General features: G+C 48.0%; 2 protein-coding genes across 5 annotated transcripts in view; one reads left to right on the plus strand and one right to left on the minus strand.

Moving 5' to 3' along the window:
• Positions 1-355: 355 nt before the first annotated feature.
• CRAMP1 (cramped chromatin regulator 1) lies at positions 356-23090 on the minus strand. 3 transcript variants are annotated; one of them, XM_015877241.3, is made up of 21 exons: positions 22649-23090; positions 20473-20822; positions 16000-16193; positions 15601-15754; positions 14069-14152; positions 13310-13358; positions 13000-13085; positions 12635-12758; positions 12096-12177; positions 10359-11627; positions 8892-9069; positions 7671-7852; positions 7022-7096; positions 6451-6532; positions 5825-5929; positions 5276-5451; positions 4664-4744; positions 3464-3698; positions 3037-3201; positions 2250-2395; positions 356-777 (listed from the first exon to the last, which is right to left on the minus strand). In XM_015877241.3, the coding sequence occupies exons 2-21, from the start codon at positions 20819-20821 to the stop codon at positions 613-615; spliced, it is 3981 nt and encodes a 1326-aa protein (XP_015732727.2). In that variant the 5' UTR covers position 20822; positions 22649-23090; the 3' UTR covers positions 356-612. The 3 variants fall into 3 exon arrangements, with proteins under 3 accessions (XP_015732727.2, XP_015732724.2, XP_015732728.2); XM_015877238.3 differs by lacking the exon at positions 22649-23090 and adding an exon at positions 21297-21433; XM_015877242.3 differs by lacking the exon at positions 22649-23090 and adding an exon at positions 21001-21152.
• A 1134-nt stretch (positions 23091-24224) lies between these two features.
• IFT140 (intraflagellar transport 140) overlaps positions 24225-26518 on the plus strand; it is a 35985-nt gene continuing 33691 nt past the window's right edge. For both annotated transcript variants that reach the window (XM_015877245.3, XM_085514856.1), the window contains exons 1-4: positions 24225-24545; positions 24731-24952; positions 25167-25288; positions 25736-25878. In XM_015877245.3, coding sequence (XP_015732731.2) covers positions 24399-24545; positions 24731-24952; positions 25167-25288; positions 25736-25878 — 634 coding nt within the window. In that variant the 5' untranslated portion in view covers positions 24225-24398. The remainder of the gene's footprint in view (positions 24546-24730; positions 24953-25166; positions 25289-25735; positions 25879-26518) is intronic.

A 26518-nucleotide genomic window follows, 5' to 3' on the forward strand; every position in this document is an offset into this window, starting at 1 on the left:
ATGAAACAAGCAAGCAGGCTGCGCCCCTGCTGGAATGGTCAAAAAAAGAGAGCCGAAGAAACAAAGGTCTACGAAGCATCAGAGAGTTGCAGCATCTTTGAAGAGAGTGCAACAAATTTCAGTTTGACTGAATTCATACAAAGAGTGCCAACCAGGACATGTCGTGACGCACAACAGTTTCCATACCTACCCACACCCTTCATTCTCCACAACTTCAGTGTGGAATCCAAATCATGATAATTTGAGTACTATGCAAAAACAATTCACATAGGGGAGCTTCTGGCAATACCCCTTTCCTGCTTGAGCTTCTTGCCTCGGCCGTTCCAAAGTACAAGTCCAGGACTGTCTCACATACCTGCCATCTTACATCACTGATGCAGGGGACACACCATGTTCTGTACTATCATTCCACATTGTGTTGTTCCCAGGATATTGCACATTCCAGGACCTGCAAGTAGTTCTTCAGACCTTTGAAGACAATGCCTCCTTTCCAGAAAGAAGTGCACCAAGACAGGGACAACTGAGCTGCTGCAATCCGCTCTTGCCATGATCCAGCACTGCAAGCTCCAACTTAAGCTGAACAGTCTACACCAGCCTGCTGGTCTCATACACTCACTGTGAGAGATCCCCAATAGGGGGACCACCACCTCCTCCATCAAACAGAATTTCCCTGCGCGTTGGCTCAGGTATTGATAATTCCTGGGCAAGGTCATTAAAACGAGATATGTAATCGATGCTGTTTTCATTCATCATGCAAGCCAGCTGGGAATCCACCACCTGTAAGAGACGGGACAGAAAAGAAGAGCAATGTGTCAGTGGATGTTTCACAGAATAGCTTGAGTTGCATTGGAGGTCTTGTGATCACCCTGTCCAACCCCCTGCTCAAGCCAGGTCAACAGGAACAAGTCGCCCAGGATCATGTCCTGTATGTGTATATATACATACATATATATATACATACATATATACAATATATATACAATATTGCATCTTATTTAATATCTGCATTTTTTGTGAACAAAACTTGATTCTGCGGGACACTTAATAATAGGCCTTGCAGAATCCTCTCATCATTAAAGCTATTTTTAATGACATTTGCTTCCTCTGAAGACTCCCATACAAGCCTGCATCTGCCACAAGAGCAACAAAACACTGCAGCAGCTCTGGCACACCTAAAATTAAGGCTTAACCCATTTTCCTCTGAAGGCACTTTGTAAGATCAAGGGCTGCACTGTCACTTCAAAACCACACAGAAATTAAAGGCACGTATGCTAAGCAACGCAGATACGTGCATGCGCTACCCTGCAGATGCTCAGTTTGCAGAATCTTTGTATTTACACCAGGAAGTGGAGCTGTGCACAGGCTCTGAAGCTCCAAGAAACAATGGAACAACACCAGCTTTCTGGTTATAAAGTTTATGTAGAACTTCTTTATCCAGATCCAACAGAGGAATGACATTTTCCTTCCCTTGGGACAAGCACTTGCAAAGTTACTCTGTGCATGTTGTTACACTGAACCAGTAACTGTAAATCACAGGTTAATTACAATTGGAAGGGACCTGAAGAAGTGTCTGCAGACTGCCCAAAGTGAGGCCACCTAGGAGGATAGATGACCTTATTTGGGGTTTTACCCTCATTAGTCTCAGGACAGAGATTGCACAACCTCTCTGCGTGACCTGTTCCATTGTCTGATCATCCTCAAGGTGATAAAGCTTTTATAGCCTATCTCTGCCTCCTCCAAACAAACTGAATTCTACCAAGAGAGAGGATAACTACATTTTCAGTAACTCAGTGTCAGTCATTTCACACTGCTTCCTTCTGGGCCTATTTATTTTGTCTACCAGTCCTCCATCTGTAATGTAGTTGCATCAATATTTAATCCTTCTCTAATTCTTTGTCTTTTCAACTCCTGTTCCATAAAGTAGGACACACAAAACAGAAGAATTAATGGGAAGATTAAAACTCCTCCTGGCAAAACAGGGTTACATCCAACAAGGCAAATATGAAATATGACCTCCTCCAGCCAAAAGAGCCCGTGTCAAAGTTATCCAAAGCAGCTTCACACAGCAGCTCTCATCTGAGATCACTTTGCATCATTCATTCAAGGCTGTAAACTTATTCTGTTAAGCTACAGTGAAGATATTAAAGCACCTTTGTCTGAAGTACTGCAGGAAAATATGATGGACAAAATGTAATAACAAGGTACTAAAAAAGGAAGCAAAACCAGCTGGAAGCGATTTGATTACATACCTCTGCTACGTCTGCCAGAGACCGTGATACAAAAGAGTCCCGTGAGTTGCCATCCAGAAGGCTGGGTCCCAGTAAGGAGGTGCCACTGGCAGCCCCAACAGGAGTTGGCAACATCTTTCGTCCCTTTTCAGGGGATATGAAACTCGCTATAAAGAACAGGCACATCAGTAAGAAACTGCACTGGAGAGTTTGCCACGTGAGGACAAAGAAGACAAGGAAACTGCAAATGAAGGATGACTGTTTCTTCTATCTCCTATAATTATATGTTGCCAGTATGAACACCATCAGCAAAGTGCAGGCTCATTAAGTTTAACTAAAAAAAAAACAAAACCAACAACAAAACCCAGGGCAAACAAATAAAAAACCCACCTTCCCCAACAAATAAACTCAATGATCTCATCTCCGAGGCGAGGCTCACCAAGATCTGAGCGAGGCCTATTTTCCAGCAGCAGAGCCAAGGGCACCTTTTCACTTTGGCAGAGCACCCGAAGTGTCTGAACCAGCTGGTGAGTCAGGCTCCAAGCAGACTCCAAAGATTTACCAATGGATTATTCACCCAAAGGTACGGGCTTCAATTTATGCCCCAGTTTAGCAACAGGATTGTTTGAAGAACAGATTTGTGAAGAGTAAGAAGATGCATCCAAGGCAAAAAAAGAATAAACAAACTAATGTAAAATTCCACAAGGGTCCTACTTATCTTATTTCCCAAAGGGCCACTATAACAAACAGAGGTTTTGTGTATTTTGATTTTTTGCACACCCCCATTTCCTCATACAGCAACACTTACAAAATAAGCTGCTGAGGGACGAGTCTGTGGAGTCGTTGGGGTACCACTGCGGGTCGTGGCTGGGGGAGGCAATCCAGTTCTGCTGAGGACTACTGGATGGGGACGGAAGACTTTTGGAGCTGTCGCTGCCATTCAGCTTTGCAGGAGAAAGAGAAACACCTTCACCTGTGAGACAACAACAGGAGTCACCGGTTCAGTCAATGTGGTAAAGTCACCACAGCAATTTACACTGAAAACAACAACAAACCACCCACATACATCAGAACAGACAGGTCAGCCACGCAACGAATTTCCAACACATCTTTGCAAAGTTCAAAAACAGCTTCCCAAAAAATTTCTGCTGATATTCAAAACAACAAGGATTTTATATTTATAATTATTATTAATTTTAATGTTAACAGTAAGACTTTGCTAAGCGCAGACTTACTGTATTGACCAGAGCTTATAGCTATTTCGATGATAGAATCACTGATTTGAGTGGCAGGTTCTCCTTGAGAAAGTACATCTTCAGGTGGTCCAGGCAGAGAAATATCCAGGAGAGCTGAAACGTTGGGAGGAGAGAGCCGGGTGCTGGAAGCCTCTAATGAAGGAAGTGGAGGAGTGGAAAGGCCGTTCTGGAGGGGAGTCTTGGACAGCTCGGACAGAGAAAGGACTGACGTGCCCTGTCAGAAGAAACAGAGCTCAATGTTCGTGCATTTATGGAAGTCCCACATACTCTCTGAGAAAAATCAGCTTAGCTTCTAAACAACAGATAAAATTATAGAGTTTAAAATACAGAACAACAAGATGACTCATCATCTAACAGAATATAATCTTTGTATTTCTTTTAATGCTCAAAAATACCTCAAAATATTATCCTCACTCAACTACAGAAGACTGTTTCCATATTTTGGGTATTCATCATTAAGTACAACTCACTTTTTTTAGTATAGAAAAATATCTGTAAGCACTAACAAATATTTCTCAGCCCATAACCTTAAGCTCTTAGGTGTTACCAGTTACATACCCGTGTTCCCGGGTAGTTGTACACCATTATAGAGTTCTGTGGGAAGGGCCAAGTCCTGCACCTGGGCAGGAGCAAACCCATGCACCAATATATGCCAAGGGCTCACCAGCAGGAAAGCAGCTCTGCAGAGAAGGACGCGGTTTTCTGGTAGAAACCAAGCTGAACGAGTCAGCAATACGCCCTCACCACAAAGAAGGCTAATGGTGTTCTGGGCTGCATTAGGAAAAGCACCGACAGCACATCAAGGAAGGAGTTCCTTCCCCTCAGCGCTGGTGAAGTCACACCTGAAGTGCTGCATCTACTTCTGGACTCCTCATTAATAAGAGACACGAATATATGAAAGAGAGCCCAGAGGAAGAACTGAAGCATCCTATAAACATCCCTCCCATACATGAAAGCCAAGGAGGCACTCCTATAAGGGTGTGCAACAACCAGACAAGGGGAAATGGTTTTAAACTGGAAGAGGGTAGATTTAGACTAGATGTAGGATGCTATATTTTCATTTCTACAAAACAATGATGGATTACAAACATCTGAGAACAAGGGTATGTAGCCAGTAAGACCAGCGGTGTTCTTAAAACATTACTCATCTCATACAGCTGCTCTTTCAACACACACTACCTGAAAACCATCAGGAACTGCCTCCTGCTCGTGACGTGTTGGTAGGCTGATAAATGGAACTCGACACCCAGGGCCTGATCCCTAAAAGGAACAGCAGGAATCACATAAGTCACACTTTCACATAACATGATGGAAATATATCTGGGGAGATAAGAGAAGTGTGGATCACCAGTTATGCACGTTCCTTCTACATACTCTGCCTTTCAAAATGGCCCATCAACTCCCTGAGAAAATGATAAGGACTGATGTGCATCAAGGATCTCAGCAAAGGGAACCAGCAGTGAGAAACTGTTTCCATTCCAAATGCACCACACAAGTCCATGCTTTGTCCCCATGTTCCTTTTTGAGTCACTGACTCTTGAAATGCTACTTTCTCCTTTTTAAGCCCAGATTTTTGGATGGACAACTTGTACTCTCACAATGAAAGCTACTCTATGGGATGGAAATCCATTCAATGCAATGGTGATTTGATCCTTCAGCCCCTGAATTCACACCATGCAGCACAGCGTAGGCTTGCCATGGTAAGTCATTTTTAATGCTGAGCTACAAGAGAAAACTCATCATTACTACAGCTTTCCACACAACAGAAGAGCAAACTCAAGAGTCTCTGACCTCCACAGTGGTGATGCTTCCATTCTGATGTGCAGCCGTCGACTCCTGCCCTGTTACCACTGTGCTCACTCTGTCGGGTGACAGTGGAGATACACCTGACAAACCATCTGCATCCAGGACAGGCACAGGGCTCCCAGGGATAATACCAGCACTTTTAGCTGCCAAGTCAATAGCACCTTTGGTGAAACAAGCAAAACAAAAAACAACAAAAAAAGACACATTACAACAAGGTAAGTGTGTGAAGGAAGGACCTGTGACTCTCCTAATCTGAATCTCCTATACACCTGAATGTGAATCTCCTATACATCTGAATGTGAATCTCCTATACATCTGAATGTCTTCCCATCACAGAGGGTTCTCTGAGCCTCTAAGAGGAACTCGCTGCATGATGTCCCCATGCACTCTAATTATAGGACCATCTACAATATTTAAAGGCTTCCTGAACTTCAAAAGGCACAAACCATTTTTACCCATGAAGAAGAAACCACCAATGTAACACCACGCACACCACGACAGACATTATTTTTCATGGCTTAACAAAAGACTTACTGGACAGATGGTTGGTAGCCTGCGTTGGAAGAACTTTGGGCACGATGGGACGAGAGACAGCAGCTTTAGTCAGTGAGGACTGGATTGGCCGAAATGAGCCTCTCCCTAAGTGAAAGAGTGAATACTGATCAAGCAGATGAAATCCAACATCTTTAAAGCAGGGCACAACACAGTTGAGTGGAAGAAGAAAATGAACTCATCCCAAGCAGCAGCCAGCTTCCATGAATGCAAACAGCAGACGTAGAAACAGACTGAAGCAGTAACACAAGCAGCAAACAAATGCTGCTCTGTAACTGACGCTGCCTTCATCATTTTGAATGAGGATAACCTCTAAGCTTGGATGCTGATGTTGAGATTAAAGCTGAGATCACCTGTATGTGCATCCAGAGATGCACATCAGCAAGAAGGGACAAGCGGGCAGCACACTGTTTCCATCACATGAAACAAACAGCAACCCAGGTACTAGGAAAAGTTTGTTATATGACCCTGAGCAGTGATTACATCCTATAGAAAAAAAAGTATCTTGGTTTTGAAAAGATCTTTTCCTCTTCTTAAAAGTGATTCCTTTACGCCAAGTAATCAGATGCCTCATAGCAGCAAAGTGGAAGAATATACCTGGAACTCACCTGTAATAGACGAGTTGGATAAGATAGAAAAGGAACACACGTGCTGGGACGGATTTCCAGATGGCCTGGGGAGCAGCGTTCTCTGTGTGACAGACACAGCAACAAATCAAACCACATTTTATTAAACACTGAGTGTAAACTGCTCCTCTATGGCACAGAAGTTCACATGGATTAGAACTGAACTCCTTTCTGGTTATTCGTGTGATCATTTTTAACTTTCCCAAGGTACTGCAGTATCTGGAGCTTAAGGGCTGGCTCTAGAGAAACTGATCTCCAACTGAAGAAGAATGAATTAAAGAAGCAGCTGTATCATTTGTGAGGCTTAAAAACAAACGGAATTGCACAAACTAGAGTATCTCCCTACCGAAACCTTAATTGTATTCATTTTCAAGGTCTCCCGCTCTTCCACAGAGCAGAAGAGACCAAAGGGTTCATTGATGCTTGGTAACTTCTTCCTTTTCCCCAAACACGTGTCTGCTCTTCTGTGATTTATTTTTCTATCTCCTCCATCTGCCACAAGACCCTCCAACACGTCTGTGGTCCCGCTTCACACTCTGCACATTCTTCTCACCTGTACTACTAACGGCTTTCGCAGGTGCCTGTTCCTCAGCTTCCTCGGCTTTGGCAAGAAGAAGTCGGACTGCATCTAGAGAAGAACATTAGAAAGTCTTTTGAGCACACACACAATAAATGACATCCCTCAGCTCTTTCTCAATAAAACTGCAGCTTTTATTAAAATGTTGCTTTGTTTCATACTGTCTAACAGTCTCTCCCAGACTCTCTTTAAGTTCAGCACATCTCCTTTGATTTTGATGCTCTAATACCCACATATTTATGATTTACCTGAAAGCTCCTCAAACTCACAGTCCAATAAAAGATAAACCTCACGAGTAAGAAAATCCCATTTCCTTAACTCAAAAAGAAACACTTAGGAAAAGCATCCAACCTCCCCCAACCTTCTGCTGGAACAGTGAAGTTCTCCATAGCAGTGCGGTGTTTTTCTTCTTATTTTATGGGAACAAAGATTTCGCCCCACAAAAAGTCATTTCACTGCTTAATAACCACAGCCTGGTATGAAGCCGTTATTGAGACTGCTTAAATATTTCAATTCAGTACAGCAAATGGAGTTGTACTAAAATTCACCACATCTTTATCCAGTTGTGATCAATCAGTCGGCTCAGGCACAGAACGGCCCGTCCTCACGCACTGATCTCACTTACACTGATAGTGTCTAAGTGCTGCCGGAAGGTCAGTTCTGCTTCCTTGCTGGGCAAGAACAGCTTCCCGTGGCGGCTGTTGGGGGGCAGAGTTGTAGGAACTGCAAAGAGTCCACCATCAGCATCAGCATTTCCAGAGCTTGAAGGCCCAGCCACCAGCAGAGGTCTGGGGAGGTTTCTCAAACCTGGAAGATTTTAGTGTAATTTAAATGAAACGATGATGAAAATAACTATTTGGTAACTGAAGCATCATACAGAGAGGTCAGACTTACAGTCTCTGGCCCTGCCATTATCTGTTTGGGTTCTGAAATCGAAATATGGGGGTTGTTCCAAAAGTAATGCCTCCTATTTCACTGAATTGGCCCACAAAAGAGGTGGATGTTGGTAGGTGGCAGCAGAGGTGAACCTTCCCACCAACAGCCCGTTACGTTTTGTTGCTGTGTCAGATGGCAGCAAAGGGGCACATTGACAGAGCAGCATCTGACATGGGAGAGCAGATGAAACAAAGGGGTGGAACTGAATTCCTCTGTGTGGAAAAATGGTACCACTGACAATTGCTGAATGTTTATGGAGCACAAACAGTGAGTGCTGGCACAGCGACTCAGTAAGAGACGCATTTCAGCTGTGTCAACAACAGTGGGGCAGCTCCACTGGTACCTATTTGTACAAGTGCAGTATACAGCTCTTCATTCCCACACCTGAGGCAGATGCTGAATGTAATATCTCAAGCAGAGCTGTTAGGGATATAAACAAACTAGGCAGAATGCTGTATTCAGCACTTCATGCTCCTCTGTTCAAGCCAAACAGATCAGCTGAAGTCACTCAGACTGTCTTTAACTGGTACTGTACAAGAGAATGAGACCCATTTTTCAGTGCTAATTTTACCAGCAGCCTTTATGCCATGTGTTTACTTCCCAGCTCTGGAAGCCTTCACTCTCTGGAGATCCCATACCTCCTCCCATCTCCTCTCCTAGCAGACGCCAGCATCTTCTCCAAGACTGACTGCTGAGACATCTGGACTGAAAGCTGCATTGTTGACAGATTGCTTTGCAAGATTCAAAGAACTGAACTTAGGACAACCCTAAAGCAAATATACCCCATGTGCTTAAGCAATGAAGTTCCTAATGGTAGGAACACTCACTCTGCCAGGGTCACACAACTGCCCATCATGGTATGAGGTATTCATCGTCTGATCCCCTGAAGTAGATCTCTGTGAACACTCACCTGAGGAGCTGGAAGCAGCAGCAGGAGAAAACGTCTTGTTGTTGCGAAGTGCTGATTGATTCCGAGTGCAGCCTGGACTTCTGGTGCTGATGGTGATCACCTTCCCTGGGGGAGTCAGCGACTGCTCCTCCTGAGTAGGCTTTATAGGTGACGTGGCAACAGAGCTCATCTCAGGGGTCTAAAAGCACAAGCACATTAAAAGAATATCAGCCATTGTTACAGCAAACACATGTTAAACTCATTCTACTTAGGAAACACTAAAAAATCCTGACGTACTAAAACACCTGTAAGCATTTTACAACCAACACCTCTATGAGCACGCGGTAGAAGGCTGAAATTCTTCCCGTATGAATTTAAAAGTAGAGGCAATGACAAAGATTTGGCACAGTAACAGAAGAGGGGCTGCTTTTACTTTAGGAGATGTTTGCATAAGCTGGAATCAGGACCTGGTACCTTCAGTCAGGCAGCAGGTACCATCCTTGACTGAATGTGCACATTGTTCTGTGACTCTCACTGCCACAAGGAGCTTTAGTTCGTCATGTTTCAGAAGAAGATAAAGGTTACATGACTTTCTATGGGAACACGTTACAAGGTACAGCTTTGAAAGAGCTCCGTTGCTTTTCAGGTGCGTTAGCTTGCTCTGATTAAGACAAAGAATGCCAAAAAGACAAGAAAACATTTGTAAATAAAAACAGTCTCATGTTGTGGTTTTTCCTTTGCCTTGTCCCTCATGTGTATTGAGATGTGAGGTGCCCTTCCTCCTATCTGCAGTTGTTCAACATCTTCCCTGACTGTCACACATGCCACCCACAGGAGATGCCAGAAGAGACCCGTGCCATTGTCCCACATCTGCCTGATGCTGCACCAGAAGGTTTCAGAGTTCAGAGTCTAAGCCAGGAGCTGCAGCTGAGTGAAGGTGGGTCTACACTTGGAAAGTCTCAGAATGTAAGACTGTAAAATCAGAAACAAAAGGAGGTTGTGCTGTTACAAAGCCTGCACCAAACAACACAGATCAAAGACTACAGGTGTCAGGGAGGAGAGACACATTTGCATCCTATGCTGGAATATGATGCAAACAGTATCTTCAGCTCATCGTATCTTCACTGCAGGAATTCGGTCAAATCTGCTGAATTTGGCTTCTTTTGATCTTGAAAAGCATGTTTTATTAAGTTCCAATTAATTACACTAGGAAGGAAGAGCAGCCAAGTTGTCACAGTGGCAGATCTGGTTACAGCACACAACAAGGAAAGCACGTTCACTCCCAGTTGTCTGCCTACCAACATAATACGAGCACAGTGAGGTCAAACCCACCCCACAGCAACATGGCTGGACTTTATAAACAACAGAGGAACTTCCACAACCTTAACAGAGCTGGTTACTGATTTACTGGGAATGGAATAGGACCAGGAATTATTCCCCACTTCAAATACGAGTTCAGCATCTGAGGGGTAAAGAAGAACCACTTACTGGTTTGGGATTGACTTCAGTAGAGATGAGTTTCAGAAGGCAGTTTAGGAGTCTCTGCTTGTGAAAGGTAGCACACGTAGGAACAGCGCCCGATTCAGATGTTTGCTCCCTGGCATCCTGGGTTTCTGGCTCCAAGACAGCCAGCCAGTCATATTCCAGCTGCAGCTTGTTCGGTTTGCCCATCATGAGGTAGACTTCAGCCAGTGTAAGGCTCTCAGAAGTTCGCAGGCTCCATCCTTCTTCTCTAACTTGTTGAGAGAGCCGGCTCGGGTCATCCTTGAGAGACTTCGTGTTAGATTGTCCCTGAGGTGGAGGTGGAAACGAGGAGCTCAGCTTCTCTTGAGAATCCTCCATTACTGCATCTGTTATCTCCTTGGTACACGCATCGAGCTGCTGGCTCTGGCTGTGGCCAGTCTGAGCTTCACATCTGGCTGTGCCACTGCTGGGTGAAGCCACGCCACCTCTCAGTAGCTGAGAATAGGAGTCTGAAGTCTCCGTGCTCCTCCCACTTGGGAAAGCCACAGGAGAAGTTTCACCAGCTGCCGGAGTCGAGTCCTTCCCATGCGGTTTGTCTGTGCAGGAACATTTCTCTGGGACAATCAGATCCTGACAGGACTTCATGTACCGCGGGAATGGATCGAGCAGAGAGAGCTCTTCCACATCAGGGATCTTACTGCAAGCACAAGCTGTGCTGCACGATGCTACAACAGTTGCTTGGTCACTAGCCAAGGCCTCCCCGCCTTCCACATTGAAGGCTGCTGAGCTCTGCTTCTCGTGATTCCCTTCTGGATCTTGAAGTCCAGGCGGCAGTTTGCTGAGAGAGTTAGTGGTGATGCCGAGGTTTGAGGCTGCTCCTTCCACCACACCAGAATCTGCAGAGCCATCTTCAGTGCTTGCAGAAACTTCAGCTGTGGGCTGAGAGGTTCTGCTCGATTCTGTAGTGCTCTCAACCCTTCCAACACTTTTGCCTTCTGTTCCCCGTGGGTATTTCACTTGTCCCCTAGCTGTCCCCTGACCGCTCTGTATGCCCAAAATTTGTGCGGGTGGCAATAAATGAGAGTCTTTTGTGTTCTGTTTGCATTTGCCAGTTTCCTGCCAATGCACCGTGCAGAAAGCCTTGGAGTGGACCACTCGGGCTACCCCAGGCAGGGGGGTGAGTGTACAGTTCTCTCCTGGAAAGAGATGGAGCATCACCTTCTCCTCTGAGAGACTGTTTCTTGTTTCTGAATCTCCGGAGTCCTGCAGCTGCCTTTCCTCTAGTGTTTTACGCTAAAAAAGATGTGTTAAAGATTATAACCTCTATCTGGCCCTTCAAAACAAGCACTTGATGGCCTGCCCTGCAAATGAACAAAATAAATAGCTAACCATGGGTGCGTGTCCTCTATTCAGCATAGATATGAAGGCTCTATGGTCAGAAGTTTGTCCTGTGCTGATTAAAACTATACCAAAGATCTGCTACAAGCACAAACTAAATTTCTGGGGACTTCACTTATTATTAATTAGCTTTTGTGGGGATCGCACCACAGAAGAACTGAGGTAGAAATTAATGAAATGCTACAGGATTTCCCACAAAGGGCTCCTTCACGTACGTTAGTGATGCTGAGGCACCACCTCCACCTTCATCAAGCATTGGCTGATAACTTTATTAAGCAGACTTACATTTCTTAGACGAACTTATTAGAAGAGAATTGGTCCCAAGCCAAGGCATACAGAACAGACCAAGGAAGAAAAGGATACAATGCGCACTTCATGGAGAGCCCACTTCTGCTTCAGGAATTCAATAAGGCTGGAAACCTTCCGATGTAACTCCACAATCATCCTGTATACAAGATGAAGCAAATAAATAGTGAAAAAAGTGTCAGCAGAAATTCCAATCAAAGCCTCAGCGCAAGCATGGGAATGATGGGAACAAACTGGCATCCTGTAACACAGCGCAGAGAACACAGCCACCATTCCCAAACAACACAACAACAGCTGGCCAAAAATGGCAACATTAATACCTAAGTAACTTGCAGCTGTGAAAGATCTAGAAGCCCACCCGATAAATCTGACTGCCATCACTCAAGATATTGTACCAGAAACAGAAAGACAACCAAACAACATTGAGAAGATGGCAAGATTTGGCTAAAGCTGAGTAGTTCAAGCAAGGCACAGCGTGATTATCAATTACACACCACCTGGATCATAAGAGATCTCTGAAGAGACAGCAATAGGCTGGAATGCTGCCCACATGCTTCTCTGCTCTGTACTAAGCACCAAAATCAGGTCTCTGTTACCTGAGCCGTGGATTCTGGGCAAGACTCTGCACTCGAGCCCACGCGTGGTTATTTCGTGGCTGCAACTCAACAGGGACCTTGAGAGGAAGGCGTACTGGCTTCTGGTCCTCTTCATCACTAATGCCTGCAGGGAGACGAAGCACAAAGGGAATGGATCAAAGCAAGAAAGCTCAAGCAGAATGTTATATGCTCAAGACTTAAGAGAGTGAGGTGGATCTTAAAGTTAGCAGATTCTACAAACAAACAGGGATGTATCTGTGCCCAACACAAGTGCAAAATAACACAGATTTCCCCACCAGCAACACACACATTTGAACAGGCCCACTCTCATATTCTTCCAGCTCTTAAAACTGTCTCCTACTTACCGTCTGGGTCACAAAGCTTCTTCAAAGCCCTGCACATTGGAGCTTTGATACGAAGGTTTCTGCCTTTGTATCGAACAGTCGTAGCCCTGAATGTATCGGAAGAGAAGTATTTACAGGTATCGTTCACTAAAGACTGTATGTACATAGCAGTGGTACAGACACAATCACCTCTGCAGGAACAGAGACTGTAACATTCCTCCTCCAGACAACCACAAGACATTTGTTGTAAAAATCCCTTCATTTATGAAAAAAAAAAAATGACCCATCCAACAATCTGTTCTATGAATTTAAGGAATAAGTTTTTACTTACCCGGCCTGAATGAGCTCATTAAGTTTGGCTGCATTCTTGTCATCCATACCTTGACATGCAAAAGGACAAAACAGTAAATTAGAGTTTGAAGTGACGCAGTCCTGACCTTTATTTCTGTGCTGTTTGGCTTCCAATAATATTATGTTTTATTCTTATGAAAGATGATGGTGCAGAAATGGGCTTTAGTTTTACAAAATGTTTCCATAGCACACAAGCTTTCTGTGGTCCTTGCAATGAAAATCACTTTTTACTCTACAATTAAATGACCACAGCTTAGGTGCTACGCATTGTGCATTAATCTGACACCGCAGTATTAGAAAGAAAGCTTCTTCATCTGCCTGCTCCATCTCTGTTGCTAAGGCAGCACAGCATAATGAAGAGCTCTGAGCTTTCGTAAGGAGAGGAAAGGAAATAAAAACAATAAAACACATGCATAAATCACACCTTTCCTCCATTCACTGCACCGAATGTTTTAAAGTAGGCATTACGATAACTTGTTTTGTATTCTCTAGAATTATTTATGCCCAAATCTATTTACTGTACAATTAACCTCTCTGTGGCAATGATGGAAGTAGCCCTGATATGCTTTTGTTTCTTAGTAGCTCTACAAAAGTTTTCTCAGTTTCTGGGCAGACAGGACTGGGTAATGAAACGCAAAACAAGGAGTAACTGCACCAGATATCAGTAACTTCAAGAGCAGACACTTTGATTCTACCATATAAAAGTAATTTCCAGTCATCTGGAACAATTTATACTCACATCCCCCAATCTTTTTCCTCAGTTCTCCATAGCAGATTAGGCCATAAAGCTCCAGGGATGATTTTTTCAGCCCTTGAGAGAACACTGAAAAAACAGAACAGGTACAAGTGAGATGACATCATCCAACATGCAGATACTCATTTCAACGCTGAAAAGGAGCATTCTGTGAGCAGATGAATGACTCACATTTTTAGCAATGAGGCAAACACCTCAATACTGAAGGGGACACCAAACATCCAATTGTTCAATATACAAAACAGAGCTAATTCAGCTCCATTGACTTTACTACCATGACACTGCTTACAATTCCTGAACAACACATCCATACGCTCCCCAGGAATTATATACAACTCTTTAAGAAGTCGGTCTGTGTTCTCCAGAAGCTGCACGTTGTACAGGAGAGCAAACTGGAGATTTAAGGTACACTCCAGATTCTATATTTGATCTAAAGTATTGCACTCATTCAGCTGAAGGAGCTTTTGCAAACACCCCTCTTCCTGATCAACACAAATAACATAAACTTTACTATTTCTAACAGACAGTGCCCTAATAGACCTTACAAGTTATTAGCACTTAAAGTCCCAGCCATTTCTCACTGAGTGATTTTTAATGTGAGAGGCTCTGGCCACAAACTGTAAAGATGAATTTGCTGTCCAGACTGGCTGAAGTTAAAAACAGTTGTTTCAAGACCAAAACTTTCAACAATGATGATACTGTTACAATCTGCACAACTCAGAATATGGCACCAAAGTGACAGGAAGGCCCTGGAAATCTTCACTGAAACAAAAGTTAACAGGAGAACTAACAATCTTCATAATGATACTTTAAAACAGACAACAGAGCTGTGTGTGAGTACAGTCTATTCACTCTGGATTTCTTTAACCACTTTTCAAAGCAGGCTATCCACAAATTGACCTGAATCCTCACTGCCCATTACTGGAGAGTAAGCATCTGACAAAAATCAATGACCACACAGTGTTATAAAACACCACGAGCAGTTCATACAACTTCCCAATTTCCTTCCCATTTATCACACGCGGGAAGGAAAGAAAAAAACATTAAGTAGGAAACAGGGCACAGGAATTCCTGACTAACACAATTTATGTCACAATTTCAGGCTCATTTCAAGTCTAAATAAACATTTCACCATTCAGATTTGTATCAGGCTACTTCCACCAAGAAGTGCAGAAGTGAATTTGCTTGATGAAGTCACGGCTGACTAGTCGTCATTTAGGAGCTGTTCTCTGGGATGTGTTCCTGAGAACAGAAACTTCCTCAAACCTGCCTTTTCCCCAGCACTGGGATCAGCAGTTACTGAAGTGTGAACTGATATAAAGAGAAGCATTTTGCAAAGAGGATGAGCCTCACTGTGGTTACCTTCATAAACATACAACATATTCACAACAGACCCTATCCAGTACTTATTTTCTCATTCCCATCATTCCTACTTTCCAAGATGACTCCAAAATGTTGGACTCCCACACTCATAAGCCTGGGAGTTCTGCACTAAGCCCACTTCCCTGCATACTAACCATTATCAAAGTCAATGTACTTTGAGATCTTGTGCCATGTGCGGTAGTAGAAATGGCGGACCTGCTCCTTATTCTTCACCATGCTTGCTGGTTTGCCTTTCTTCTTGTACTTCAGGGCAATGTTGTTCTGGATAGCCTCAAAGTCCTTCCCGTGCTGAAGAAAAAAAATCAAACAAATCCAAACAGTCAAAATCTAATGTAAGAAAACTGAAATGACATGAAGGATTTGGGGGGTCTTTGTGGGAAAACAGGTTTCAATGTCAAAACTCAACAGCATAAGAATGGCAGCGTTTTCCTTTATGTAAAATGGATGCCAATTATGGATGCCACCTTTTTATTGGGTCATTTCTAAAAAGTAACAATGGAGCCATGTAACCTGGTTATCTTCCTGTACTGTACCTCATACAGTCCCTCGAAGAACGTGTTTTTGTCCTCCGTGCTCCACGACTCCCACTGCCGCCGCACCTTCTTCCCTTCCTCCTTCTCTCCAGCTGAGGAGCCCAGGTTCCTTGCTGCTGCCTTGGAGTTCCCGGTAGGATTGCTGGGAGGAATTCCTGATGTGCCACCAGATGCAGCCCCTCCATTATCTGCCCCTAAAGAACCCCAAAACAACACAGGGAACGTTAAACCCACAGGAGGATTCATGAACAAGACAGGAATTCATCCTACCTAGGAAAGTACAGAAACAGGACAAGATATCCCAGTGACAAGTCCCAGCACTTCCTCCTTCCCCAGATTCTGGTGCAACACTTGTAACAGGGCACAGCAGAGCAAACCTGTTGTTGGCACCCAAAAGACACGATCTGGGGGTGAGGGAACACCAAAAAGCAGAGATCAGAAACAGTGGGATGAGGGTGATAAAAACCCCTGATGCAACTGTGAGGAATCACCAGCTCTGCAAGTAGCAGAAAGATCAAAAGGGACTGAAGGAAACAGGGAGGAGACGTGGCAGGAAGGCAATAGCTGTGTGTGACGCAGCAGATCACACTCCACCAGCCCTCACTGAGAAGGAAAACCCTTTTTATTTTTCTTTTGAATCACTCCTAAAACGAAGTTCTTGTGAAGATACCATTAAAAGCGTTATCAACCAGCTTCAAGTGTGTTATTCATCCACAGCAGAAACCAAACCAAGCATCTGTAACGTTCTAACAGCGATCAGAATCCAGAAACCAGAGAGTTCTGCCCCAGAGGACCCTGTTTTGCCTCCAGGACAACCTGAGCATTCACACTAAGTTCTGCTCCCAAAACACATTTCCCCTATTTTGCTAAGAAACAGCATCTCACATTGGGCCACGCAGCCCAGCGCAGCAGTGTGCTCCATAGAGATAGCACTCCAACATTAACCATCCATTCCCTATCATAACAAAGGAACTCATTACTGTTTCCACTTGCGCAGTCACCATCCCTTACGTCCTGTGGTTTATCTCAAAATAAATTGGCCATTTTAAAGTTAATTTTTCTTTCATTTCCAGGAACCATCTGAAGGTTCTGAACAATGCACTGTAAGCACATCTACCAGGCACAAAGCCTGGTGCAAGGTTCCATCTGCACCTGTACCTTGCAGGCAGGCACCTTTCAAACCTACAGAACAAGGCATAAGAAACAAAATCCTCCTGTTGTGGCCTGAGATGAGACACCACGGAGTTCTGATCCTAAGTCACCTCCAGAGGAAGGGAGGGAGAGCAAAGAATAAACAGATACATCAGGGTGGGATGGAAGGAGAAGCATTGGTGGTAAATGAGATGGACAGAGTTAAGAATATTAGAACAAGGGGCTGTACTGGCAGCTTTTAAAAGAGTTGCTCATTCATCCCCTAGAGAAACGACGGAGGAACGGTATTTCACCCAAAGGCCACAACACACAGCACATGGATTTGGGAAGCTACAGTAAAATCACGTTGTTAAGTACAAATATCAGTTATCTTGGTACGTTCAGCAGGAGGTCACACGAATTAACTGCATTCACACATCACAGAACAAGCAACGCTGGTTGGCTGAAGCAAACTACAGGATGCTTCCCGGTGAGGTTTGCACAGTGCAGAAAGACGGAATGTTTCAATCCTGTTCACGTTGTCAGCTGAGTTTTGTTGTTGTTTCTAAGAAAACTGCTGAATAAATCTGGAGCAACTGCACGACAGGCGCCTTCAATCTTCAGCTCATCACCACCACGTTGTTACTGCTTCCTCCTGACTGCATTCACCAAACAGATAAGAACCACAGAACCGAGAGCACCCTACGTGAGCTCATAGTAAAGCTATAGTACACAACAGCAACGTTCTGCAATGACTTTTACTAACGTGGTGACCACATTTACGTCCTTATTTTCACCACTCACTGCTTCACAGAAAGATGTCCCCATACCCAATCTAAAACCCACGCTCAGGAACAGCATGGAATATTTGGGCCACTTTAAGGCTTACCAAGTGTTACTGAAAGATCACAGCAGAAACAAGCTCCTGGTTTCAGTGGACCAGACCTAAGTGTGCTCTGAACACTCCTGACCAAGATCAATGTTATCCTTGCAGTTATCACGCTGCTTGTAACAAGCACATCATAAATTAGATTCAAATTCCCAGGGCTGATAGAAAAGGTTGCTGAAGGCATTCAAGCTTTTTATCCTATCTATACTTAGAGGGGAAGAGAAAGTTGGTGGGACAGCAAGTGCAGGGATTGAAGTCTCAATCTGGTTGGAAACGTTCAATGTTCATCTGGTTTTCTACTGGAAGTTACCTTAGAGAGACACTTCATTCAGCACTTCAATGCATTTCAGCAGCAGGGACAGTGGGGCAGCTCTGCTGCTGCCATCTGTATGAGCACAACAAGCAGCTCTTGTTCATCACAGCCAAAAGTGCACCGCTAATGGAAGTAACTGTGCTGAAAAATGATGCTTGGTTGTTAGCTGAGAACCTGCTCTTCCAAACAGCATCATCATGCTCCTTGGCTTCCACAGGAATCATTAGGAGGCATTACTTTTGGAGCAACCTACATGGAAAGGACCCCACCGCACAGGTCTGTTCTCCAACACCTGGCGGTTCCAGTCCTACCCATAAGAGGGAAATCAGCTTTAATTCATTCACATCTAAGCCAACCAGGCAAAGGAGTGAAACTCCAATTGCGTTTTAGCAACGACCGCCACCCCCAGGGACTGAAGGAAGCGTCCCCAGACCTGACAGTGCCATCAGGTACAACAACCACCACCATGACCAGTCACTGATAGCACCGTCTGCTTAGTAAATAGCTTTATTACAGCTCTAATGGAATCTGAACTGCAAAATAAACTCACTTCGCTTCTCAGCCGTGTTTTAACCCAGGAAGAATTAACTCCACTCCTCTGAAATCATGAGTATTAATGCACAAAAATAAACGCACACGTGCACAAGACGACATCATTTGCCCATGTCTGCGTTCACCTTCAGAGCCAGGAGAGGATTTCAGATGCACGCAATAAACTCATCCATGGTGGACAACACACACCACAGCTGATTCCTCCTCCTCCTTTACAACCCTTGCGATCACTGTCTGTGCTGAACACTCCCAGGTACCTCATCTGTTGGTTTATGAGGTTTAATGCAGCCCTTTCTGCTCCATCTTCCACCATCACACACGGGCGGCCTTCACTTAAAAGAGTCTGATGTCCCAACGTGGACCAAGAATCCTTCAGTCCATGACATGAACTGAGATAACTGAGCTCAGGGTTTAGATGGCAATAAGTAAAACAGCACCAGGTGCCAAGGGCTGCCTTCTCACCGTAACAATTCTTAATGCTCACCTACTGCCCAGCACGCACCTACCACTGCAGTGCACGGAAACAGCGAGGCAATGCCCAGTGTGCATTGAAGCTGCAGAGTTTATTCTCGTCTGCTGAAACAAAGTAAAACTTGGCTGTTTCCAATCTCGAAATCTTTTTTCCCCTCAAAATTCAATCACTACCTGAGGACTTTTGTAGCCAACATGAACCTGGAGCACAGAGCAGATGCAGCGCCAGGTGTTGGCTGGGAAGGGCCGATAATACAATACAATACACACACAATGGCACCAAAACTCACACGGCCAAAATTCCTTCCAGATACTGCAGAAAGAAGCAGCTCTGATACAAGTCACATTGTCACCCTCAGTGCTGAGGTAGGAGCATATATAGGTGTGTACGTGTGCATGCAGACACACACGTACGTGTAGGTGAGTGTGATGAAACCTTAAAAGAGAAAAACAACAACAACAAACCAACCAACCAACAACCCCCCATCAACCGCATGGAGCTGCCCCCCCAGCTGCCCTGATCCATAACGCAGCCAGGGCGACCCACAAACCTTTGGGAACAAACAGTTCAAAACGTGCCTCAAAACAGCTCCGTGGTTCAAAGAGTCACAGAAATTGTTGGGGGAAATCAACACCATTTCCAGGTTTGTTTTCCCCCACCTTTTGTTAAACTGCCACCCATTGAATTCCGTATTATTCCACGCCGGAGCTCAGGGTGCAGCCACCTGATCACACAGCTTGGTAAAGTCTGATTTCCTAATCAAAACACAGAGATCTCCTAAAACTCCATGGCTGAAATGCAGGGATGGAAGGTCTGCTCCAATAACAGAATTCTTATTCTCCTCTTCCACACACAACCCCCCCCCTTTAAGCCCCCCCCATCAGCCCCCATTTTTGGGAACAGGAGAGAGGGCAGCGGAGAAGTTGAAGCCTTGGGACACAAAGAAGATTTCAGCTGCTGTGAGAAACAGGCCCCGCTGCTCCTTCCCCAAACCCAAACAAAAGATGGCATCAGCAGGAACAGAATGACAACCCCCCATAGACACAGGTGGCCCATCCACACCCCACCCCCCCGTGGGCTCCGGGGCTGCCAAAACATGGTACCAAAACACGGTACCTTTGCCTTTCACAGCAGCGCTGCTGCCAACTGAGGATGATGCCTGGGAATCCTTCTTCAGCCTCTTGCTCTGAGGTCTGACACTGGACCTGAGAAAATGATGCTGGTCCTGGCTGTGGGAGGGCTGGAGGGCAGCCGAGGCCTGGGCTAAGCTGGGGTTGGGCGGGGGGCTGCTGGTAGAGCTGCTGTTGATGATCTTCTCTTCTTTCTTTGTGCTGCTGCTGCCTGGAGCTGCCTCTCCTCCTCCTCCTGCCCCTTCTTCTTCCAGGGACTCCTCATCTCCTCCTGCTCTCTTGCCCAGCTTTTTCACCCCTTCCTCCCCGCCGCTCTCGCCCAGTTTCACTGTCATCCTGTCGGGGAGGAGAGAAAGAAAGGAGAGAGACATCAAGTCAGGCCGGGGAGCCCCCCAGAGAGGGGGAGAAACCCCTGGGCTGAGAGGGGAGAAGTTTAGCTGCAGAAATTCCTCTCAACATGGCCGCCGTTGTTTGTTACTAAATCCCCTTTCGTTTGCTGTCCCGACCCAACAACCTGTGCCGAGGGCGGGAGGGGAGAGCTCCGCGGGAACCCGCTCCGAACCGGCCCCAAAGGCGGCGGGGCTCCCCCGGCGATGCCCCCGGTCCCCCCCGTTGGGCTCCGGGCCGCCCGCAGAGCACAAACCGCCGAGGCGAACTCGGGCGCTGGAAGCGCTCGGCAGGCGGCGAGGGAGGCAGCGCCGGGCCCGGCGGAGCGGGGCAGCGCGGTCGGGCCGGCCCCGAGGCTCGGCCCCATCGCAGCCCAACGGCGGCTCCGGGAGCTTTGGGGGGGGGTCTCCTCGCCCTCCTCACCGTGGGGCCGAGCCGGCCCGGCCCGCCGCGGGGGGGGGCTCCATGCTCCTCGATGCGGCGGCGGCGGCTTCTCCTCCTCCCTGTGTGTGTGTGTGTGTGTGCGGCTGGGGCTGGGACTGGCCGCGGCGACCAAGATTTCCAGCTCCCCTCCGCCCCCACCCCGCACCTCCCCGGGGCCGCGCTCCACACGGGGGGCTCCGGGCACGGCCGGTCCCACCGCTCGGCGGGGAGCATCGCCCGGGAGCGGCTCCTGTCAGCAGCACCGGGCCGGGCCCGAGGCCGCCTCGCCCGCGTCTGCCCGAGCTCCACGGCGGCGGCGGACGGAGCCCCGCATCGCTGCACCCCACCCGGGGGGTCGCACCGCACGGAGCCCCCGCAGCCTCCACTCGGTACCGCGGCGGTGTCTGCCCGGGGATGGGGCTGAGAGCAGCGCCCAGGTGCGAATGAGCATCACAACGTGCCCAGTGCACTGCGGGCACCCGGAGCACGGCACCGGCCTGGGCACACACGGGGCTAAAGGCGTTTGGCCTCACTGCCTATAAAACCCAATGAGGGCACTGCGGGCACCTGCACAGCCCGCATGGAAGGCAGGACATCCCGCAACACTGGGATATACACACATTGCAAAGTGCGGCCACAGCCAACTCCAAGCATGGGCCAAGAGATGCTCACGAAACTCAGAATCCATGGAGCGATGGGGTCAGCACATGTTGGGCCGACAGCAGAAGTGCTTCAAAGTGCCCCAGGTGCATCCCCTGCCTGTAACATGGGAGCACACGGACCTGCAGGTCCCGGCACACGCTGCTGTGCCCGCAGTGACGCTCTGCCCTGTGACAGCTCCGGGCCCAGCAGCCCAGCAGGATGCAGGACAACGTCCTGCTCTTCACAGACGGCGCCATTCGCTGCTGTGAACCACAAACCTAAACCCGTATTAAAACTCCCATACTGCAGCTTCACGTCAAACCCTGTCAGAGCCCTGTTACCCACACAAAGGCTTCTCCAAACAACCAAACCGCGACGTTTCCAGCTGTTCCGATGACAGAAACCTCGCAGCTCTGACAGCCCGTGCTCAGTTCAGCAGGGCTGAACCTGCCCCCACCCGTGGCTCCATGGAGCCATGTCAGTAGGGTTCCCCCCTTTAGTGTGTGTCAATGCAGCCACACCCGCTGCCCCCATCCCGCCGGTCTCCCCCGCTGTATCCCGGCCCGTCTCACCCAGCCCCTTTCTCCCTTTCTCTCTCTCTCTCCCGGTTTCACTCCCGTCACGGTTCCCGTCCCGCCCGCTCCCCCCGCACACAGTTACCGTCTCTCAGCCCCACGGACCCGCGTTCCCCGCCCGTCCCGCACCGTTACCTGCCGCATCAACGCCTCCGATCACCCTCCTCACTCCGTCAGTCCCGGCGGCGGCCGCTCGTTGTCCCCCGGCCGCAGTGTCCCCCCGGCCGCTCCTCGCAGCCTCCAGCTCGGGTTGGAGGCCGGATCGCCCCGCGACCCCCGCGGCCTCCAGCGGCCCTAACGACGCTGCCGGCGGCGGCAGCGCTTCCCGGCGGGAGCGGCGCCCTGTCGGCCCCGTGTCCCCCGCAGCCCCGGCCGGAGCCGCAGCCCCGCACCGCCGGGCCGGGCCGGGCCGGGCCGGGCCGCCCCTATGGCCGCGCTGTGTCCGGGCCGGGCCGTTCCCGGTGCCGCGCTGTGTCCGCCCGGCTCCGCTTCCTCGTCAGTCGCTCCGGGCCGTGGGGGCGGGGCGCACAGCGCGGGCTCCGCTGGGCGCGCCACGACACGCCCCTTCCCGCGACCCCAAACAAAGCGTCCCATTGGCTGACGGCACGCGGGAACGAGGCGGGGGGCGGGGACTCGGGCCGGACGCGGACCAATGAGAGCGCGGCGCGGGGCGGGTGACGTCATCTGCACGTACAGGAAGAGGCGGCAGCCGGCGTCCGACAGGGGGCGGGACGATCGTCGAGATCTGTCTGTTGATTGGCTAGAAGGGAACCAATGGAGAGCTCTATCATTGGAGCTCTTGGGCACGCTCTCGAATGCCATTGGCTGGCGGGGTTGTATTGCTGCCCGATGCCGGGCTGTTCCTGTAATTAACGGCCTTAATGAGCTCGTTCATTAGCGCTGCAATGAAGGACATGAGCTGACTGACAGCCCTGCGGCCCTTTGCGAAGGTCGGTCGCTTCCAGGACTCCCAGTATCCCGGGCTGCTGGTTGGACCAGCTGATCTTACGGGGCTTTTATTTGCTGGACCCCACCATTCCCAGCTGTAGCGCAGAAATGTGCATTAAACAGTGCGGCATCAACGTTCTCCATGTTCGTCAATAACTGTATGGAGCCCCATCGCCTCACACAGAGTTCAATAAGTTATATCAGCGTTATGAGCACAGCCGGCCTTAAAGGACCCTCCAAGTGAGGATCTGCACACAGGGCTGGACAATTGGGGTGTTCCTAACGCAGTGCTTCCCCACCCAGGTCCGAGGGTTCACACCAAAGCTGCTGTTCATCCTCACCAACAGGGAGCCCTAATGGCACAGCTCTATTCCCAGCAGCCGCGGTCAGGCCATAAGGGGAAGGGATGGAGTGATGGGATGCACCGTGTGACCGCAACCAGCCTCTGTCTGCACGGCTGGGGACGTGCTGGGCAATGTCCCGTTATCCCCGTCCATCCCGGTATCAATACACACTGTACAATGTCCCGTTAACCCTGTACATCCCGGTGTCAATACACGCTGTGCAATGTCCCGTTAACCCTGTACATCCCGGTGTCAATACACACTGTACAATGCCCCGTTAACCCTGTACACACTGTGCAGCCCCTCACCCCGCTCACACCGGATCAGCTCGGTTCTCCCCCCCCGCTCCGTCCCGGCCGTTTCCGTCGCTCTTCGGTTTCGCTCCGGGAGTTTCCGCTCTGTGCCCCGCCCCGTTGCCCGGGGTAACGCGGAGCATCGAACCGCGGCCGGGCCTTGTCCCCGCAGCGCCGAGCGGCGGGTGGGAGCGCTCCTCGTTCCGCGTTACGGGACCATCGTCCTATTTGTGTCCCCGTTTTTTCCTCCTTCCCCGTTCAATCCCTCGTGCAAACTCGCAGTCGGTGGCGGCTCCTGCCATGGCCGTGTACGTGGATCACCGAACGGAGGCTCCGGATTCAGTCGCGTCCCCTTGTGTTATATCGTGGCACTCCGTTCAGCCCCTCCTGGCAGTCGCTTCTATCAGCACAGCATCGGGAGGCTGCGTGGACATCTACCTGGAGCAGGTGAGTTTCATAGCTTTGCTGCTTTGAAACTGAGCTTCTGCATTTCATTCATCTGCAGTTCCAAGTGTTCCTGGTGATGCTCAGCTGCTTGTTAGGCTTAGCAATAGGATGGCCACGTGCTTTGAGTAAAAGTGAAGGTGTATCTGCATCCCTGTGCTGATCCTGCACCTTGCTGCTGTTTGCAGGGAGAACACGTTCCTGACGCTCACATCGAGAGGAGCTCCCAGGTCACGTCGCTGTCCTGGCAGCCCTGCAGGCTGATCCTGGCGGCTGGGTGGGACAATGGAGAAGTTGTTGTACTTAACAAACACGACAAGGAGCTTCACGCTGCGCCGACAAACCACAGCGCCAGGATCACCGTCCTGAACTGGAGCAGCAGCGGATCCCGCCTGGTGTCTGGGGATGGGGTGAGCAGCTCCAGTGTCAGACCTTGGGTCTGGAATACAACACAGGCCTCGTGATGGGAAGGGTCATGGATGGATCGCTATGGGATGGAATAGCTGTAGGAGCCAGGGGGGGATTCATTTCCTTGCTTTAGGTACAAATTGAAAAGGTCAGGGAGGAAACAAATGTAATTGTTTTAACTTTTCTACAGTTCTTTCAATTTGCCTTTTTTTTTAGCACGGCATCTTGTTTCTATGGAGAATGGATCAGCGAGGTCGAGTGCAAGGCCCTCCCTTGCTGAAACACGAGTATGGACAATGTGTGTCACACTGCATCTTCCGACCACCCCCTCCTGGAGAGTAAGTGCTGCGTCCTGCCCGAGTGCAGGCGGATCAGCTCTCACTTGTGCCACAGAAAGAAAAACCTTTTCACAGACCATTTCTATTTCACATCTTTCTTAATGATCTCGATGAGGACATCCTGGCCTGTATCAGTGAGCAGGACCAGGGAAGTCATCCTGCCCTGTACTCAGCATTGATGAGGCCTCACCTCGAGTGCTGTGTTCAGTCTGGGGCATTTCTTTGTTTCACGTATCTCTTTAAAGGGGGTGAAAAAGGGTGAAGCAATACAAGCTAAAACTGGTACTAAATGAGCTTTATATCTTTTGGGGGTTAGTTGGTTTCCAACCAGCGTATGAAACATCTTTCTTCTCTCTTTACAATACTATGAAGTATTCATTCCTTTCTTTAGGACGGAATGCACTCAGTTATGTAGGGAGTTGGAAATGAAGTATCTCTTGTTTGCAGAGACTTCCTACAGCTGGCAAAAGCTGCTGTGAGCGGTGATGAGAAAGCCTTGGATATGTTTAACTGGAGAAAAGCTGGAACAGAAGCACCTCTGAAAATGGGACTCCAGGAAGGACTGTCCTTCTTTATCACCTTGACTGACGGTGAGAGCAAAACCACTTTTCTCAGCTGCTGTAAACTCGCCTATTAGTGGTTCAAAACAGTTTAATGACAGCATTTCTGCTCCGTTCCACCCCTTCATGGTGTGAACCAGTGACTGAGCAGGTTGAAGGTAAGCCCTTTCCATTATGGTGATCCAGTATACCACGGCACTTTGTACAGTTTGCCCATCAAGGCGTAGATGGACAAAATATGATACGGCTGATAATTGGGTTGTGGCTGAAATTCATGTTCCTTTGTGGGCCAGTACTCAAAGGTTCTTCTGGAGGCACATGGTTGCATGGACCAGGGAAGGTTCGACTCACATTTCATCAGTTCCATAATAATCTCTAAACTAATAATCTCCCCCAAGGTAGAAGTAGGCCACAGGTCTTTGGTACTATTTGCGCCTTCCAAAGCCATTCTATTTTATGGGTACTTCCTGTCAGCAGCTGCTTTGAAAGGGAGCATCTGTTGGTAGACATCCCCATCTAGAGACGGACTGGGAGTCCTGCAAGTGGGGGCACTGAGGATTTTAAAAGCCATCGTTTGCCCTTTGCATACCTGCACATGTATGCAGAAAGTGTACTTTTAATTGAGAAATATTTGTGGTGTTTACAACACCACAGAAACAACTTGAGTTGT

This window comes from Coturnix japonica, chromosome 13 (genome assembly GCF_054131305.1).
Source record: "Coturnix japonica strain WE chromosome 13, WE-NBRP24, whole genome shotgun sequence".
Taxonomy (NCBI): domain Eukaryota; kingdom Metazoa; phylum Chordata; class Aves; order Galliformes; family Phasianidae; genus Coturnix; species Coturnix japonica.

Excerpts from the sequence above, each read along its gene's own strand:
- CRAMP1 (XM_015877238.3), bottom strand. The coding sequence starts at position 21,340 with ATGGAGCCCCCCCCCGCGGCGGGCCGGGCCGGCTCGGCCCCACG. Across the intron at positions 13,086-13,309 it reads AATGAGCTCATTCAGGCCGG|GGCTACGACTGTTCGATACA; the intron begins GTAAGTAAAAAC and ends CGATACATTCAG. Across the intron at positions 3,699-4,663 it reads CAGTTCCTGATGGTTTTCAG|GGCACGTCAGTCCTTTCTCT; the intron begins GTAGTGTGTGTT and ends TTCTTCTGACAG.